We start from the raw sequence: 17,658 nt of genomic DNA on the forward strand, positions 1-17,658 counted from the left end.
CTCACTCAAAGATGGTGAACACAGCAAACTGGAGGGAAATGGCCTTATTAGGAAGTTCTCAACATAATCATGACAAAAAGGAAATGCCATTGGCATGGGGGTGGTACAAAGGGGTGAATCCAAGGACATTGAAGAAGAGGAATCTACAGGGTGCTGTTTTGATTGCAGGCTTGGGTATTGGGATCAGACATCTGGCTTTGAATCCTGGCCCGTTACTTAACAGTGCTGTGATCCTGGGTGAGGCATTTAACCTCTTAGAGTCTACGATATGGGTGTGATAATAATATGTACTATGTAGGGTGGGTAAGGCTCAAACGAGGTTATACACAGAGTGTTTAAGGCAGTGTCTAGACCACACAATGGTACTGTCCAATATGAGTGAGATGACTATGATTGGCTGCAATAGAGGTAAAATCGGCAGCTTCACCCTGAGCCCCTTCTCCGGTCCATACACTTCTGTCACCCTGACTGACATTTCCTTGTATTTCCTTATTAGTCTGCTGCTTCCTATCGAATTATAAGGTCCTGAGGATGGTGTCCCCAGCATTTAGCAAGATGCCTTGCACACTGCAAAGGCTTGGTGGACATTTATTTAATTGATTTAGTAAACTGGGAAGCCATATTTTCGAAAATAGGTAGTTTTGAAGACTAAGTCATACCAGTCTGTGAAACTGTTAGTTGTTCAATTGTGTCTGACTTTTTGTGACCCTCATGGACTCTAGCCCACCAGGATCCTCTGTCCATGGAATTCTCCAAGCAAGGATACTGGAGTGGGTAGTCATTCCCTTCTCCAGGGGATCTTCCTGGAAATTGAACCTGGGTCTCCTGCATTGCAGATGGATTCTTTACTGTCTGAGCCACCAGGGAAACACTTATAAAATGAGGTTAGGTATAAAAATAAAAATAGTTGTACCTAGGTTATGGTTATAAACATCAAATTTGACCCTGCATATGGATGAACACTAGAAAAGATAAAGGAATGATTTTTAAAGAGTGCTGTTTTAGGGGTGTTGCTATTGGCAAGATGAGTGTGTTTGTCTAAGAACTCCAGCCCAGATGGCATTGTTACCTCTCTGATTCCTGGATCACCCCCAGGTTCTTTGTCTCGCTGGTGGGCTCCTTGACCACGATACTTGTCTCCCAGCGTTGATCTCCAGATTCAAAGAGGAAGAGTCTGCCTGTATCAGTGCCAGCAATAATCTTGTCATCGGACACCCAGGTGTGGGCGAGATAGTTTTGGGGTTCTCCCCTCTGAAAATTAGTTTGCTTCAGGGTTCCCTCAGCAAAACGGAGAAGCTTAAACATCCCATTTCCAGTGATACAAATCTGAGTGTTATCCTGGGGATTGAAGCTCACCTGTAAAATATGAAAGAATGAAAGAAAAAGAGACATAAAACTAAACTTGATGGAATTATTTCCCATTTAACTAATTATTAGTTAGTCCAAGTAGTTCACAGGATCCTTTAAACATCACTAAATCATATAATTTTAAGACATATTTGATAAGAGGACAGATCTATGTCCATTATATTTGTAGGGTCCATGAGTCAAATTAGGAAACCTTCAAAAGTCATCTGATGAAGACCAAAAAGCAGGATGAGCAGGTCTTGACAATCACCAAACTCTGTGTTAGCAAAACAGAATGAAAGCTCAGCTAAAAACAGACAAACGAGGGTCAGGCAGGTTTATGTGGCCTGTCCAGGGAGAAGGAGCCACATGTCAGGGACTAGCCTCCGTTACCTTTACCCTCATCCCCATTTGCAGTCACAGTCAATCTGGCACCCACACTGGATGGTGGGCACCTGGAGGGGCTGCAGCTTTATCTCTGTATCCCCAGGGGCAGGTTCAGAGCAGGCATCCGGTGAACGCTTCCTGAATCTGTTTGAGACAAGGTGCTCCCTGCTCCGAATAGGATGCTGTAGCATGCCTTACTATGACCTGGATGAAATAATCCTCAGGCTCTACTTGTCTTGGCTCTGATTCTGTAATCACCAAGCAACCTGTTGATTAACAATTTCACTTCTCAAGGGAGGAAACACACTGGATAGATGATGTGTGTTCTGGTTGTGACATGCTGGTTCACACACCAGCCTCTTGTGAGAATAACAGAGTCTGTGCCCAAGATGCTGATTAGCCAGTATCTCTGAACCTGAACAGAATTGTGCGTGGACCTGTAAAACTGAGCATTAGATCTCAGACCAGGTTGACTGCTCCAAGCAAAGTCTCCTTGGGACCCGACCAGCCTCCTGACACGGCCTCTGCATTTTACCCTCAAAGCACAATAGAAACTTCTGCTCCTCACATAACGGCGATTTCATGGATAGCTTCCTAAACATTTACGACCTCACACCACTTTCCTGAAGTCTTCCCACTGCCCAGAAACGCTTCCCAGTAGAGGCCAGGTCTGGGGAGAGAGCAAATTGATCAAACTGCCTCTGAACCTGACTTGTGACCAGCAAGCAGTTCTGGGCCAAAATAAAGAACATAAGCCCTGGGGTCAGGGAGTCCTGGTTCTGCTAAATTGTTGGAGCCTCAGTTCCTTCATCTTTAAAACAGAGACAATAATTATGTATACTTTATATAGTGTTGTGTGGCAAATTTCCAAATGCATTTTAAGAAATCAGCACTATTCCTGGCATATAGAAAGTATTCAATGAGGGACAGCTTGTACTATTTTTTAATAATTTGCATAATATTTGTTATTCCGGGCAGTACCTGGAAGACAGCATTGTTCTGAGTGTCGATTCTAACAATGGCCATGACTTTCTGTTTTTCCCACAGCCAATAGACAAGGTTTGATTCTGGAGGTGAAGTCTGAGTCAAGAGGTATTTGGAGTCTGGAGAAAAAGCCATGCAAATAAACTTCTGAACTGGGAAGTCAAAATTATTAAGGATTTTGCGCTTCCGGCAGGGGATGGCTGACAGTTCATAAATGGTGATGACAGGTTTATCTTGCACAGTCTCCGAGACAGCGAGGTAGCGCCGGTTGGGACTGATGGCCAAGGCCAACGTGCCCTGACTCTTGTCTGAGCCTGCAAACAGAGGAGAGGGGCTGATGAGGGGTGACCATGCATTCACCAAGATTCAGCACAAACCAGGCACCGTGGTGGGTGCTGCCAAGGCAACAGGAGAAAAGTGCAGAAACAGATAACCGCTGATCCTTGTATCCTTCAGTACAACTGTGCCTTGGCTATTTTGAAAATAACTAGGATGGGCCCCTCACTGAGGTCGTGGTGGGAGAAGTCAGGGAAGGATTCCTAAATGAGGACAAAGTGAGAACAGGATGGGGGTGGGGCAGGTCAGGAAGGGCAAAGGTGTGGACGTGAGAAAGGGTGTAGATGGTGGGGGAACTACACACAGTAGGCAATGGCTGAGCATCCTCTGTGAGCCAGGGATGACCTAGATGGGTCTGGAAGGTGCAGCAGGGTCAGATAACAGGCCATTATGCCCTAAACAGCCAGCACTCCATACTCTTCCTCCACTTTTCGCTCAGTCGTGTCCGACTCTTTGCGACCCTATGGACTGTAGCCTCCCAGGCTTCTCTGTCCATGGGATTTTCCAGGCAAGAATACTGGAGTGGGTTGCCATGAGTTTGGGTAAACTGCAGGAGTTGGTGATGGACAGGGAGGCCTGGTGTGCTGCGGTTCATGGGGTCGCAAAGAGTCAGATACGACTGAGCGACTGAACTGAACTGAAACTCATTTATGTATTTCTTTATCCACTGTATTTATTTATTTGTGTATTATTGGGTTTCTGAGATATTTATACTAGGACTAGCTTATTTTTGTAATCATATCTTCATCATGTGTTTGAATACCTTGCAAAGTAGAGTCTCAAGGAAAGAGGGAGAAAAAAGGAAATGATAAATTCCATTCTGGATATATTGTGTGTGAGATACGTACTGTGGAACTTTCAAGTAAAGAGGTCTTAGCAGGCAGCTTGATATGATGAAAGCTAGAGGAGATGTTTGGACTGAAATACAGATTGGAGGTAAAAGTCATGGTGGGGCGTTGAAAGTGTGAGTGTAGACAAGACTGCCAGGAGAAGGCAAAGGACAACAGGTGACTCCCCTCCTCTGTGCTTCTGTACCAGGGCTGTGCCTGGCCTAGCAGGTGTCCTGCTCGTTTACACAGTCCCAGTGCTCATTTGAATACACACCTGTCCCCATTACAATGCTCAGAGCTCCTGGAGGCCAGGGGCCCTGGCTTTCTGGCTTATTCATTCTTTTAATCACTAGTGCCTGACTCCCAGTGGGTGCTTAACATGTGCTGACTGATCGCAGTTTGTAAATACTTTCCTGTTGTTTTAACCTAGTTGATGACTGACTTCTCCTTGAAATATGTTCACCTCCTATATGGATTTCCTCTTTTTGGCTACTCCTCCAAAGACTCTTTTCCAGGTTCTTCCTCATTTCCTGGCACTAAATGTAGGAAGGCCCCGTAGCCCAATCTTTATCCTTCTTTTCTTTCACAAACACATTTACTCCCTGGGTGATCTAATCCATTCAAAGGATTTTTTTTTTTTTAATTATTTTTTGGCCATGCTGCAAGAATGTAGGATCTTAAGTTCCCTGACCGGGGGTTGAACCCATGTCCCCTGCAGAATTAACCACTAGACCACCAGGGAAGTCCTCATACTAAGGACTTTGTATTTCACCTCTATGCTGCTGCTGCTAAGTCACTTCAGTCGTGTCCGACTCTGTGTGACCCCATAGATGGCAACCCACCAGGCTCCCCCATCCCTCGGATTAAGAACACTGGAGTGGATTGCCATTTCCTTCTCCAATGCATGAAAGTGAAAAGTGAAAGTGAATTCGCTCAGTCGTGTCCGATTCTTCGTGACCCCATGGACTGCAGCCTACCAGGCTCCTCCATCCATGGGATTTTCCAGGCAAGAGTACTGGAGTGGGGTGCCATTGCCTTCTCCCACCTCTATGCTAACAACCTTCAAATTTTTGTCACCAGCCAGGGCCTCTTTCTCTTGAATCCACAATCGACATCAATTGAAATTGAAAAAGTGCTAGTTGCTGAGTCAAGTCTGACTCTTTGCTACCCCGTGGACTGTAGCCTGCCAGGCTCCTCTGTCCATGGAACTCTCCAGGCAAGAATTGGCATCAAAGTGCTCACTTAAGATCCTATTTGCATCTCTAGCAGGCATCTCAGTCTTCCCATGTCAAACACTAACATTCCACACAAAACCTGCTCCTTCTGCAGTCTTTCCTGTCTCTATTAGCAGCAACTCCATCCTTTCAGTTGCTCAGGCCAGAACCCTTGCTTCTTCCTTTTCTCTCCCAACTACATCAGGTCGATGAGGAAACCTGTCACCCTCACCTTCAAAATAGAGCCAGGCTTTGATCTCTTTTCACCATCCCTGTTACCTGCTACCTGCTCCATGCCACTATGTTCTCCCAGCTGGATTACAGCAATAGTCCTTCAGCTGGTCTCCTATTTCTTCTCTTGTCCCTCCTTAAATCTATTCTCTGAACAGTAGCCAGAAAGAACCTTTTGAAATATAAGTCAGATCATGTCACTCTGCTCAGAATCCTCCATCCCAGCTTCTCATTTTCCTCAGAGTAGGAGCCCTTGATCTCAAAGCCCATGTGATGTTGCTCTGCTTACTTCTCTGCTTCACCTTTCGCTCCTGCTCCTCTATTCACTCTGCTCCAGGCATACTGGATTCCTCACTATTCCCCTAACACACTCAGCACCCTCCTAACCCAGAGCCTAAAAGACGAAAGGTAAATGTGGAGCGCATCAAAGAGATAATATAGGAGAATATATTAATAAGCTTGAGTAAGGTTGATAAATTTGACTTCATTAAAACCAAGAATTTCTGTCCATCAAGATACCATAAGGAGGAAGAAAACACAAGCCCCAAACCGGGAGAAATTATTTGTAGTATGTATACGTCTGACAGAGGATTAGCATACAGAAAATATAAGAAAGAAAGAAAGTGAAGTCGCTCAGTCGTGTCCGACTCTTTGCGACCCCATGGACTGTAGCCTACCAGGCTTCTCTGTCCATGGGATTTTCCAGGTAAGAATACTGGAGCGGGTTGCCATTTCCTTCTCCAGGGGATTGTCCCAACTCAGGGATCGAACCTGGGTCTCCCACATTGCAGGCAGACGCTTTACCATCTGAGCCACCAGGGAAGCTGGCTTCCCTGGCTGACAGAAAATATAGTGTGACCATAAATCAGTAAGAAAATTACCCCCCAAAACATAGAAAATGGATAAAAGATTTAAACAAGACATTTCACAGAAAATTAAACAGGAGTAGCCCCTTAATCATGTGAAAAGATATTCATCCTCATTGTGAAGTGAAGTCGCTCAGTTGTATCCGACTCTTTGTGACCCCATGGACAGTAGCCTGCACCAGGCTCCTCCGTCCACGGGATTTTCTGGGCAAGAGTACTGGAGTGTGTTGCCATTTCTTTCTCTAGGGAATCTTTCCGACCCAGGGATCAAACCCAGGTCTCCCACATTGTAGACAGACGCTTTACCATCTGAGCCACCAGGGAAGTCATCCTCATTAGTAGTAGGTAAATGCACAAAACATTAGAAGTAGAACAATAGCAAGGGGTGGTGAGGTTGTTGGGTAACAGCAGTGTGAACTAGTACTGCCACACTACTGTTTTGGTGTGTGCCCTGGAGAATCTCTGCACAAGTAGATGAGAACACTTGAATGCAAGAATGCTTATAGCAGCATGGTTTGAAATAGCAAAAAAAAAAAAAAAAGAAAGTGAAAGTCACTCGGTTGTGTTCAACTCTTTGCAACCCCATGGACTGTAGCCTGCCAGGCTCCTCTGTCCATGGAATTCTCCAGGCCAGAACACTGGATTGGGTAGTTGTTCCCTTCTCCACGGGATCTTCCCAACCCAGGGGTCAAACCCAAGTCGAACCCAATGTGATCGAACCCTCATTGCAGGCGGATCCTTTACCATTTGAGCCAACAGAGAAGCAAAAAAAAAATGTTGGTTCTCAAATATCCATCAACACTAGAATGGATAAATATATTTGAGACATTAGAGTCATATGAGGGAATACTGCATAGTAATAAAAAGAACTCAGTTAACATGTACAAAATGCATGAATCTCAGAGTATGTTGTTAAACAAGAGAAGCACGTCACAGAATATATACACTACCATTACATTTATACGAAGTTGGAAAGCAGCACAAACAAAAACAATATCTTACATAAGGCCACACAGATAAATATGTGGTAAAACTATACAGAGAAATAAGGGAATAATTACAAATTCCAGGATGGAGTGAGAGTGGGCACATGTGAGATGAATGAAGTCAGGGAGAAACACTGGAACTGGTAATGTACTATTTGCTCTCCTTTTGGCAGACTTTCAAAGCTTCATTTTACTATAGTTCTTTAAATACTACACATATGTAGTATACAGTCTTTTGTATGCATGTCACAATAAAACAAGTTGAGCGTAGAAAACAGTGGGAAAGAGTGGCTAAGGTGTGAAAATCATGTATATCATTAGCAGGACCAATGTGAACAAAACCAAATGTTACAGTATACAAATGGTTATTTCTGACCTGGGGTAAAATCTCTAGTGTCTTCATCATAAATGGATTCAAAAGGTCTGTACTGAAAGTGGTGTACTCTAGAAAACTGTTAGAGAAGTCAAAAAGCAGCCCTGGTGATGACAAAGAGAGTGATACTGAAGATGCATGAAACTCTTCAAAAGAATTTTTTTCCATTAGATCACAGTGAAAATAAGTACCTTTGAATTAACAGGATTTACATGTGACTTTATGTATGATTCATTAATCTATACATTAAAATAAGGCAAGTAGACATGTATTTCTTCTACATTTATAAAACTATACGTATATTCAAGTTGTCCAAAAAAGTTTTCTTTCAATCGTCGTATTGGGATTATGGTGTTATATTTGGTTCACATGGTTACCTAGGTGTCAGACTGGAAACAGTTTTACCTGGAATGAATTTTTGCCATTTCTGATCCACATTGTACTTCACACAGTGATTTCCTGAAGGAAACATAATGATCTGTTCATCGAAGAAGAAGACATTGTTGGACACGTGGGATCGAAGACCAAAAACATGCAGCGACTGAGCTACCACAGTGGACATGGTCCCGGTAGTTCCGCTAAAGATGCAACGCAGCTGGTGAGCACCGAGAAGCGCGAAACCCCGCCCACTCTGCCGCACCCGCCCCGCGACACGCCCGTGGCTCCGCCTCCGAACTGCTCCTTAGCCCCCTCTCCTTAGCAATCTCCTCCGGTGCCCCAGACCCAGCTCCTGCGTCTGCTCGTTCCTTTCGCCCTTGCGGCTTCCTGCTCCTCTGGACGACCCCCAGGGATCTCTCCCACCTGTAAGCTTCTGCTCTCTGGATCACCAGACCACGCGTGTGTCCAGGGTACTACCCCTACGAATCCGAAGCAACCCGGCACTCACCGACGCCGGAGCGGTTCCTATAGCAACGGCAAACCGGAAGTATGTCAGCACCCGGAAGCGGAACTCCTTTGCTCAGAGAGCTGAGGAGCAGCTGTTTGCTTCAGTGCGGTTCGAGTCCACGTGGGTCCGCTGCAGGAGGGCAGGGGGCTGCAAACCGGCAGCGGCGAGGGGCGCCCTTTTCCAGGCGCTGGGGGTCTCGGGCTACTCCGCTTCCTCCGGTAGGTGTGGACTCGCGCGCGGTGAGATGGACACCCCCCCGCTCTCAGGTTCGGACTCCGATTCTGATGACTGTCTTGTCACAGACAGAGAGGTAGGTATCATCCGAGCTCGCGGGGCTGCGCGAGGGAGAGGGTTCCTCACTCTCCTGTTCTTACCGCGGAACGTGCCCTGTAGTTGCAGGAGGCGTTTTCCCGAGGGCTTCTGAAGCCAGGCCTCAACGTGGTGCTAGAGGGGCCGAAGAAGGCCGTGAACGACGTGGTGAGTTCGGGCGCCCGGTCGGAGGATGCTAGACTTGGGATGCGCGCGAGGCACTGTTGTGCTCCAGAGACTGCATTCTAGTTCTAGGAAAGACACAACCCGAGCATTGCCAAGAGTGTCAACTACCTGTCGGGGTTTTGGAGGCTGGCTCTTCGTTTGTTGGTCTGTTACCTTTTTGTGAGCTTGGTGTCTGAATTTCCTAGAATGGCCTGAAGCAGTGTTTGGCTGAATTCAAGCGGGATCTGGAATGGGTTGAAAGGCTTGATGTGACCCTGGGTCCGGTACCAGAAATCAGTGGACCTCAGTCAACATCTCAGAACCAGGATCCGAAAGCTGTTGATCCAGAAGATGACTTTAAGCGTGAGATGAGCTTGTATGTATGTTTTTAAGTGTGGGAAAAGTTGTAGGTCCCTGTGCTAGAGAGTGGGGAGAGGGTGGAAGCCGTGAGCCTGTGTTCCTCCGAGGTGTCCTGAGCCTGGGAGTAGGGAGGAAAGCTTCTTTGGACTAAAGAGTAGGAGATGCTCCGTGGTTGAGAGAAAGGCCCCGTGGTCCAGCAGTCACAATTTAAAGTCCAGTTTATTTTCAAATATTAAGTTTTAAATTTTTTTGTGCAGTTGATTATGAGAACAAAAAGTTGCTTATGTGGGATCCTTATATGGACTTTTTTTAGTGACTAAGTAAGAATGTGTAATTCACATTTGTAAGCTAGTGAGCACTTCTAAAGTGGTCATTCTATTAAACTACTAATTCATTTTAAGCAATACTCCCCACCCCTTTTAAAAGCGTGTACATCTAAATTTCTCCTGAGTTAATGAGGTTTTATTACCATTTTGTTTGTGTGTGTGTTCTTGCTGGTGGAGGTCAGGTGTTGCGGGCTCTTCCGACCTTGGATACCTTATGAGAGGCAATCAGAAGGATGTAATAAGACCTCTCTGCCTTAGCTTATTTCACACTTTGTCCTACTTCTGCAGCTACCGTCAAGCCCAGGCAGCAGTGCTTGCAGTATTGCCCCGCCTCCATCAGCTCAAAGTGCCTACCAAGCGGCCTACGGATTATTTTGCAGAGATGGCCAAGTCTGATCAGCAGATGCAGAAGGTAAGAAATGGAAAAGGTTTTCTATGGAAGACTGAAGCTTTGGACTTAAGTCTATACAGCTGGCTTGTCTCCCTTAATGTTCAAACAAACAAAGGCATAAGCACATTAAAAGGGAGCCAGTTGTCAGAGGAAAATTATTATCTCAGTTATCTATGTCAGATTCATGCTAATCAACACCAGGTGGACAAATGTAAGGTTGACTTTTTCCTAATATAAACAGTTAAGGGAGGAAGATAATGTAAGAAGTGTGGTCCCTAAGGTAAAGATGATCTTTATGCATCTTCTAGCCGGCATGGTCATGGCATGGTGTGTGGAAGAGAGAACAGTTCTTTACTGCCATTGCCTGGGCAGCATTATAACTTGTAGACAGTTACCTTTCTCTGAGCCTCAGTTTTTCTCTGCTGTAAAATGAAGGATTAATATATGGCTCAGATTTGGCATAATGTACAGTTAGGTAAGTTAAGGCTAGTCAAGGCTATGGTTTTTCCAGTGGTCATGTATGGATGTGAGAGTTGGACTACAAAGAAAACAGAGCACTGAAGAATTGATGCTTTTGAACTGTGGTGTTGGAGAAGACTCTTGAGAGTCCCTCGGACTGCAGGAAGATCCAACCAGTCCATCCTAAAGGAAATCAGTCCTGAATATTCATTGGAAGGACTGATGCTGAAGCTGAAACTCCAATCCTTTGGCCACCTGATGTGAAGAGCTGACTCATTGGAAAAGACCCTTATGCTGGGAAAGATTGAAGGCGGGAGGAGAAGGGGATGACAGAGGATGAGATGGTTGGATGGCATCACCGACTCAATGGACATGAATTTGAGTAAACTCCAGGAGTTGGTGATGGACAGGGAGGCCTGGCGTGCTGCAGTCCATGGGGTCACAAAGAGTTGGACACGACTGAGTGATTGAACTGAACTGAACTGAACAGTTAGGTAGAATTTGGTCCTTATTCAACTTTGGGAGGCAGAGAATTACTAATGTCTAATGCAAGATATACCTAAATAGTTCCCTTGGGTCTCAAGCTGGATTTTCTCGTCTCAGTGGTACTCAAGGAAGCTAATCTAGAGATGAACCCAGACCCATTTCTGCACATTCAAATTCATAACTGTTCATTCTTTAATGGAAATGTATATGTTTAATGCCAACGGCTAGGTACCTGATATCTGTTTGAGTTTTTATAGTGCAGATGGTATACTGGAGAAGGAGGCTAAAGCTGCATACTGGTTTCACCACAGTCTGCAGATGGTATGGATGGAGAGAAGTTAGTCTTTTCTCCTGATTCAGTGGCAAGCAAGCTGTTTTGTTTATCAGAGCAAATAGCACACTGGGAATAAGGTCACCCTGATGTTGTGGTTCCAAGGCTGAGACTTTTGGTGTCTTGGATAAAGGTGTTAGCCTTTGGGCCTTATTATCCTTGTGTGTGAAACACAGGGCTTGGAGTAGATGATTCACAAGGTTCCTCTGAGCTCCAGAGTATGTCCGCTCCCTGCTGCAGTGCACCCTAAGCAGCTTCCATGCCATTTTCAATTAACGTAAGCTGACAACATTTTGTGTTTTAGATTCGACAGAAACTGCAGGCTAAACAGGCCGCCATGGAGAAGTCGGAAAAGGCTAAGCAGCTGCGAGCACTTAGAAAATATGGAAAGAAGGTGGGAAGGACAACAGACAGGGATGGGGCCAAGGGTGTTTGTCCATAGATTGCCTGGTCTGGGTTGGTTCTGTGCCTGGTGTGTGTTCCATTGTGTGTTTACTATCTCGTAGCAGTGTGGGTTGCTAGTGTCCACAAACACAGTCCCTCCTGGACACCTCTGTGTCACTAGAAGTAGTATGGTCACTACAAGCGAGTCAGGCACTTCTCTGGGCGGTACTTTACACACCTGTACAGTGAAGCGCTGGGTCCAGATCAGTGGTTTCCAAACCCGACCTCCCAGCACAGTCTGATGGGGGGTAATTTTGTTTGACCAGGGAACATCTGGCAATGTCTGGAGGCATTTTTGGTTGTCACACCTTGGTGGGGAGTGTGCAGTTGGCAGCTTGTGGGTGGAGAGCAGGGAGGCTTCTAAACATCCTGCAGTGCGTAGGACAGGCCATGCTCCCCCCTGACAAAGGATGATCCTGTCCAAACTGTCATAGTGCTGGGATGCAGAAACCCTGCCTTAGAGTTAAAGCATCTCTTGTTATCCTTAAAGGTTGTTTTGGTTTGTTTTTTGGGGAGATTGTTTTCTCTGTTGGTATTTTCATGCCTAGCAACAGTGGTTTAGGTATTTAATCTGCCCAGATATAATCAGGGAGAGAATTGGATGTTGACATAAACATGATTTGTGCAGTTTTGTAGCAGGTTGTGTCATAGGTAAGAATGCAGACTGCTTGGGTGTGAATCTCAGGTCCACGCTTGCTGTGTGACTTCGGCAAATTATAGCGTCTCTCTGTGCTTCGTTTTGGGGTCATAAGAATTTCTGCTTCACTGGGTTGTTGGGATGAGAAATTGAGAATATACTTAGGGCCTTGACGTGGTTGTGGCACACAGTCAGTGTTCAAGGATGGTCACAGCCTGGTCACTGAGAGACACTTAGACATTTGGAGTGCTGGTTTGGAGTAGGTGTAACAGTCCTGTGTCCACATCCAGGTGCAAACAGAGGTTCTTCAGAAGCGGCAGAAGGAGAAGTCACACATGATGAGCGCCATTAAGAAATATCAGAAAGGTGAGTGTGTTCTCTCATAAGGCTGCGGGGAGCAGGGGCACCTGCTGCTCCCATCAAACACATCTGAAGGCTTGATTGATTTGGAACTGTTGGACCTCCCATTTGGGAACGGCACGGGGAGCGAGATGTGCCTCTCAATACCAACTCCATAAGTAACACCTCACATTTGGGAACGGCACGGGGAGCGAGATGTGCCTCTCAATACCAACTCCATAAGTAACACCTCACATTTGGGAATGGCACGGGGAGCGAGATGTGCCTCTCAATACCAACTCCATAAGTAACACCTCACATTTGGGAACGGCACGGGGAGCGAGATGTGCCTCTTAATACCAGCTCCATAAGTAACATCCTTCTTTTGAAGTTGAATCTTTCTTTTAAAGCACCGTGGTGCTGATCGAAGTGCTTCACTCCCAGGTTTCTCTGATAAACTGGACTTCCTCGAGGGAGATCAGAAGCCTGCTGCACGGAGCACAAAAGAAGGAGCCAAAGGCCAGCAAATGAGGAAGGGGTGAGTGCTGCGTTCGTTTTGGTGGTGGTGCATGCAGGGCCGCAGTTCCTGGTGTGGCCTCGGTGCATGCAGTGCGGCTGTGCTGCGGCCAGAACTGTGGGCCACGTGATGGGCCTGTTCAACCACATCGGTCTTTGAAGGTTCAAGTGAGGTGATTTCAGTGAATACGCAGTAGAAGTTGATTCCTCGCGTGTGAGGGTTGTGTGCAGACCTAGGGTTCTGGTTTGGTTTCTGTCTCATTAGGAGGGTAGTTTTGAGCAAGTTACTTCACCTTCCTAAATGTTAATTTCCTCGTCTGTGAAAATGAAAAAAAAATTGTAAGTACCTTTTATATTAGAAAGATTAAAAGGGATAATGTTGGATATTATTATTGGTTCTTTTTGTTCATCTTTATGCATTCCTGGACACCCATCCTGAGGAGAATGATCATATCTGTATAATATAGTCCATGCTGTGATAGAGGCATTGAGGGAGAAGTCTGGAAGCCCATGTTAGAAATATGTGACATGATCCAGGGGTCAGAGTCTGGGGATGGCTTCCTGGAGAAGCGTTCACCAGAGCTTAGTCTGAAAGATGAGTAGGAATTAACCAGGAGAACAGGAGAGACATGGATTTGGGGAAGATGGAAGAACATGAATGAGCAGAAGTGTAGAGATGAGAACAGCAGGTTTGTGTGTGAGGAACAGCCAGCATTTGGTGTCATGGGGGTTACCATGAGGCAAGGAGTGGTGAGGTGTAGCTGGGAGGACGTGGGCTGATTGCAGGGCAGTGTTGTGAGGAGCCTGGGCTATTTCCAGTAGTCAGTAGGGAGGTGCTCATGGGCTTTACTCAAAGTGGTGAGCAGGTCATGTTCATGTTTTCAATATTACAGTGGTACTTGTGTAAGTGAGGGAGGCAGGGGAATTGATCAGGGGACCGTTAAAGTCCAGAGAACAAGGATAATGACCTGAAAGTGGTAATAGGGGTAAAGAAGAGAAAATTGGTTGAAGAAATACTCAAGAGGTCAAATTAGCAGGACTCAGTAATTGAGCTGGGTGCAGAAAATGAAAGAAGGAATTATAATCCACTCTAGGTTCATAGCGTGGACAGCTGAGTATATGGTAGGACCACCAACCTCAAGTTAGGCTGTAGATACAGGAGGTGAAACCAGTCTAGGAGGGAGGTGACTATGACTTCGGATATGGTGAATTGAGATTCCTGTGGGATGATCAGTTTTAACATGTATTACACTCAAACATTAACTGCATTTAATATCCTTGAGAGGACTAGGAAGAACTGAGGGTGATTTAATAAGATTTAGTTTAAAAATGGGGCTTCCCAGGTGGCTCAAATGGTAAAGAGTCTGCCTGAAATGCAGAAGACCTGGGTTTGATCCCTGAGTGCAGAAGATCCCTTGGAGAAGGGAATGGCAACCCACTCCAGTATTCTTGCCTGGAAAATTCCATGGACAGAGGAGCCTGGCGGGCTACAGTCCATGGGCTCTGAAGATAAATGATGAGCCACATTGATAGATCTTTTCCTGATTCTCACTTTGTTTTCCTGCTTTGGTGGTTAAGGCTGTAGGTAGATGATCTTGTCTGGGGAGTTTATAGAGTAGAAATATTGGGTCAAGGATGAGATTTTGGGTACAGTAGTATCTACAGGCTTCGTTTACAGAGAGGAAACAGGGTATGGTTGGATCGTAACATTCGTCAGGATTTGCAGTGTTGAAGGTAACCTGTAAGACTGCTTTTTTCCAGGCCTAATGCCAAGCGACGCTATAAAAACCAGAAGTTTGGTTATGGTGGGAAGAAGAAAGGCTCCAAGTGGAACACTCGTGAGAGCTATGATGATGTATCCAGCTTCCGGGCCAAGACAGCTCATGGCAGGGGCCTCAAGAGGCCTGGAAAGAAAGGATCGAATGTGAGTATGGAGTGAGGGGGCTGGAGCAGCCTCCACTGCCACCCCTCCCTTCTCCCTCCCTTTCTTTCCTTGTGTCCGGATCCTGGGGCAGAAGGCCAACTGCTGTGTGAACACATGTGATATTTCCTTTTCTGCAGAAAAGACCTGGAAAACGGACAAGAGAGAAAATGAAGAGCAGAAGACACTAAACAAGCCACATCTTTGTATACAAACACCAGGAGAAAGAGATGGAGATTTGGGATTTCACAAGGCAATTGGATCCCTTCTGTCAGCTTCTTTTTGTAAAAATTCTTTCAATAAACTAAAGAAAAATTTTCAGAGAAATATATATTCTTGGTTAAAAACTCAGGACTAAAAGATTTAGAAGTTACTTTTACATATTAAATAATATTGCCATTTATTGATAATAAATAAACGAGCCCTGTGGAGGTTAAAAGCATGGACTCGAGGGCCAGACTGCCAGGTTTGACGCCTGGCTCTGCTGTGTACTTGCTGTTTGACCCTGGGCACGTTGATTTTTCTGTGCTCTGTCATCTGTATATAGACATGATAATAGAATCTACCAAAGACGGTTCCTGTCAGCAGTGAGTTAATATGTGCAAAACGCTTAGCACACTCCTGCCGTATAATGAAGCGTACATGCCTTGGTGGGATGATTTTGCTGGGTGAGGTGGTTCTCCATAATGTGTGCTGAGCCGTGTGGTGTGTGTGTATTTGAAGTTCTCCCGTGCCGGCTTGGAGCTGCGTGCAGGTTGAACATTGTGAGCAGGCCGTGTTTCGTGTTGGGATTTTCTCTGTCTTGAGAGGTAGGAAGGGAAGACAGCTTCCCCCACCACACCACACCCACCCCCGCCCCCATTCCAGTTTAGAAATTTTGAGTCTACAAATATCTGAGAACTCTAGATGCTTAAGCAGAAAAAACAACTCACTTTTGCATGGTTTTCTTATAGCATCATTGGTACCTAAAAGATCTCTCTGGTTTCCTATGATACTGTTTCTAGAACAAAAAGAATGAATTTAGTTTGTGTGAAACTAATTTCAATGAACAAAAGTCTAAGCACATGGGTCATATTCTCAGAAGACCACAATGTTTTACCCCAGCCTATTTTGACAATTTGTACAATAGTAGTGAATAGGGTAACGAATAGTAATTCCAGTTAGGAGCCTTAGCTTAAGAAACTTTGAATTATGAGTGGAACATAGGAGAGTTTTAACATTGATAGAGTTTACCCTAGTAGGGACAAAAGTAACTTACTGACTTGAATACTTCTGTAGGGTTTGGATGATGTACCTTCTTTCCTTTTTTTTCTTTTTATAGCAAATGGAATCACTTAATTTCAGAGATATACTTTATAGAGCTTATTTATATCACTTTATCATCCCACTCTTAAAGTATAATTGGGCTACATTCAGTATTAGCTCTCACATTGCTTTAAGATGTAATTCCGTGCATTGAAGGATGGGTAGGTTGCTAGTAGTTGCCATGACCAAGTCCAGGCTGTTCTTGCTTTGTACCGATATGTGTGGACTTCAGCTGTCAAGGTGCCTGGACAACACTGTTCACCTTTCAGTTACCAAAGTATTGTTAACCGAGTAACTGTGGAAAGTAGAGATTTTGCTGCTGGCTCTTCAGTCCATAAAACCACTGCCTAAAAGATACATAATGGTTACTGACCCCAAATTGCTTCTTTCAAAGTCTGTGGGTGATTGGTCACTGCACGTGTTACTTAGTTCACGCGCAGGTGGCAAAGAGTGCAGTTGTGTTGCCTCCTCATCTTCAGCAATAAACCCACATGGCATTTTATGAAAGTAAATAACTGAAAGAGGGAATTGACCAAAGAAATGGAAAGTGATAAAATTGGAAGTAAAGTTGAATAGGATGCAAATGGAGTTACGGGAGGAATATGTTGCCAGGGAATGGAGGCATGGCTGCTGTTCTAGAACTAAAAAGAGATGCAGCTAGAGAGCTAGTGAACGTGAACTGAAACAGAATGAGGAAAATGGTGGAGAGGATGGTGTCCCAGAGGAAGTCACCCTGGCAGAAAACTTCACAGTAAAGGGACTCTTGGAGGTATTTTGTGACATTGAAAGTACAAATGATACAATGTTGAAAGCGAATCTGATAGGCATAGCGTAGGATAATTAGTTTAGAAATCCCACTAGATATTAAAAATAGGTAGTTTTAAAGGAGTTTGGGAGATTTGTAAGTTAATGACCACTGAAGAAAATCCAGGGATCTAGCAACAATCTGTCCTTTATTGTGCCTATCTTTGCATGAAATGCAATAAAGGACAGAACTGGTGTGGACCTAACAGAAGCAGAAGATGCTAAGAAGAGGTGGGAAAAATACACAGAAGAACTGTACAGAAAAGATCTTCATGACCCAGATAACCATGATGGTGTGATCACTCACCTAGAGTCAGACATCCTGGAATGCCTTAGTCAAGTGGGCCTTATGAAGCATCACTAAGAACAAAGCTAGTGGAGGTGATGGAATTCCAGTTGAGCTATTTCAAACCCTAAAAGATAAT

At 45.0% G+C, this 17,658-nt stretch overlaps 2 protein-coding genes across 6 annotated transcripts in view; one reads left to right on the forward strand and one right to left on the reverse strand.

Annotated features, from left to right (window-relative positions):
* CFAP57 (cilia and flagella associated protein 57) overlaps nt 1-8,527 on the reverse strand; it is a 79,640-nt gene extending 71,113 nt beyond the window's left edge. For 4 of the 5 annotated variants that reach the window (XM_059885172.1, XM_059885171.1, XM_059885173.1 and 1 more), the window contains exons 1-4: nt 8,441-8,527; nt 7,960-8,132; nt 2,716-3,032; nt 1,070-1,356 (exon numbers count right to left, since the gene is read on the reverse strand). In XM_059885172.1, the coding sequence (XP_059741155.1) occupies nt 1,070-1,356; nt 2,716-3,032; nt 7,960-8,116 (761 nt within the window). In that variant the 5' untranslated portion in view covers nt 8,117-8,132; nt 8,441-8,527. Of the gene's footprint in view, nt 1-1,069; nt 1,357-2,715; nt 3,033-7,959; nt 8,133-8,355 lie in introns of all 5 variants that reach the window. The other variant, XM_024990185.2, reaches the window with a different exon arrangement.
* On the forward strand, nt 8,515-15,451 carry EBNA1BP2 (EBNA1 binding protein 2). Its single transcript, NM_001034417.2, is given in 9 exon segments — nt 8,515-8,750; nt 8,834-8,917; nt 9,121-9,290; nt 9,889-10,012; nt 11,572-11,661; nt 12,639-12,714; nt 13,132-13,225; nt 14,965-15,127; nt 15,265-15,451. Coding segments are annotated over 9 exon segments (918 nt in total). The 5' UTR covers nt 8,515-8,684; the 3' UTR covers nt 15,316-15,451.
* Nucleotides 15,452-17,658: the final 2,207 nt, after the last annotated feature.

The sequence above is a fragment of the Bos taurus genome, chromosome 3, assembly GCF_002263795.3.
Source record: "Bos taurus isolate L1 Dominette 01449 registration number 42190680 breed Hereford chromosome 3, ARS-UCD2.0, whole genome shotgun sequence".
In the NCBI taxonomy this organism is placed as follows: domain Eukaryota; kingdom Metazoa; phylum Chordata; class Mammalia; order Artiodactyla; family Bovidae; genus Bos; species Bos taurus.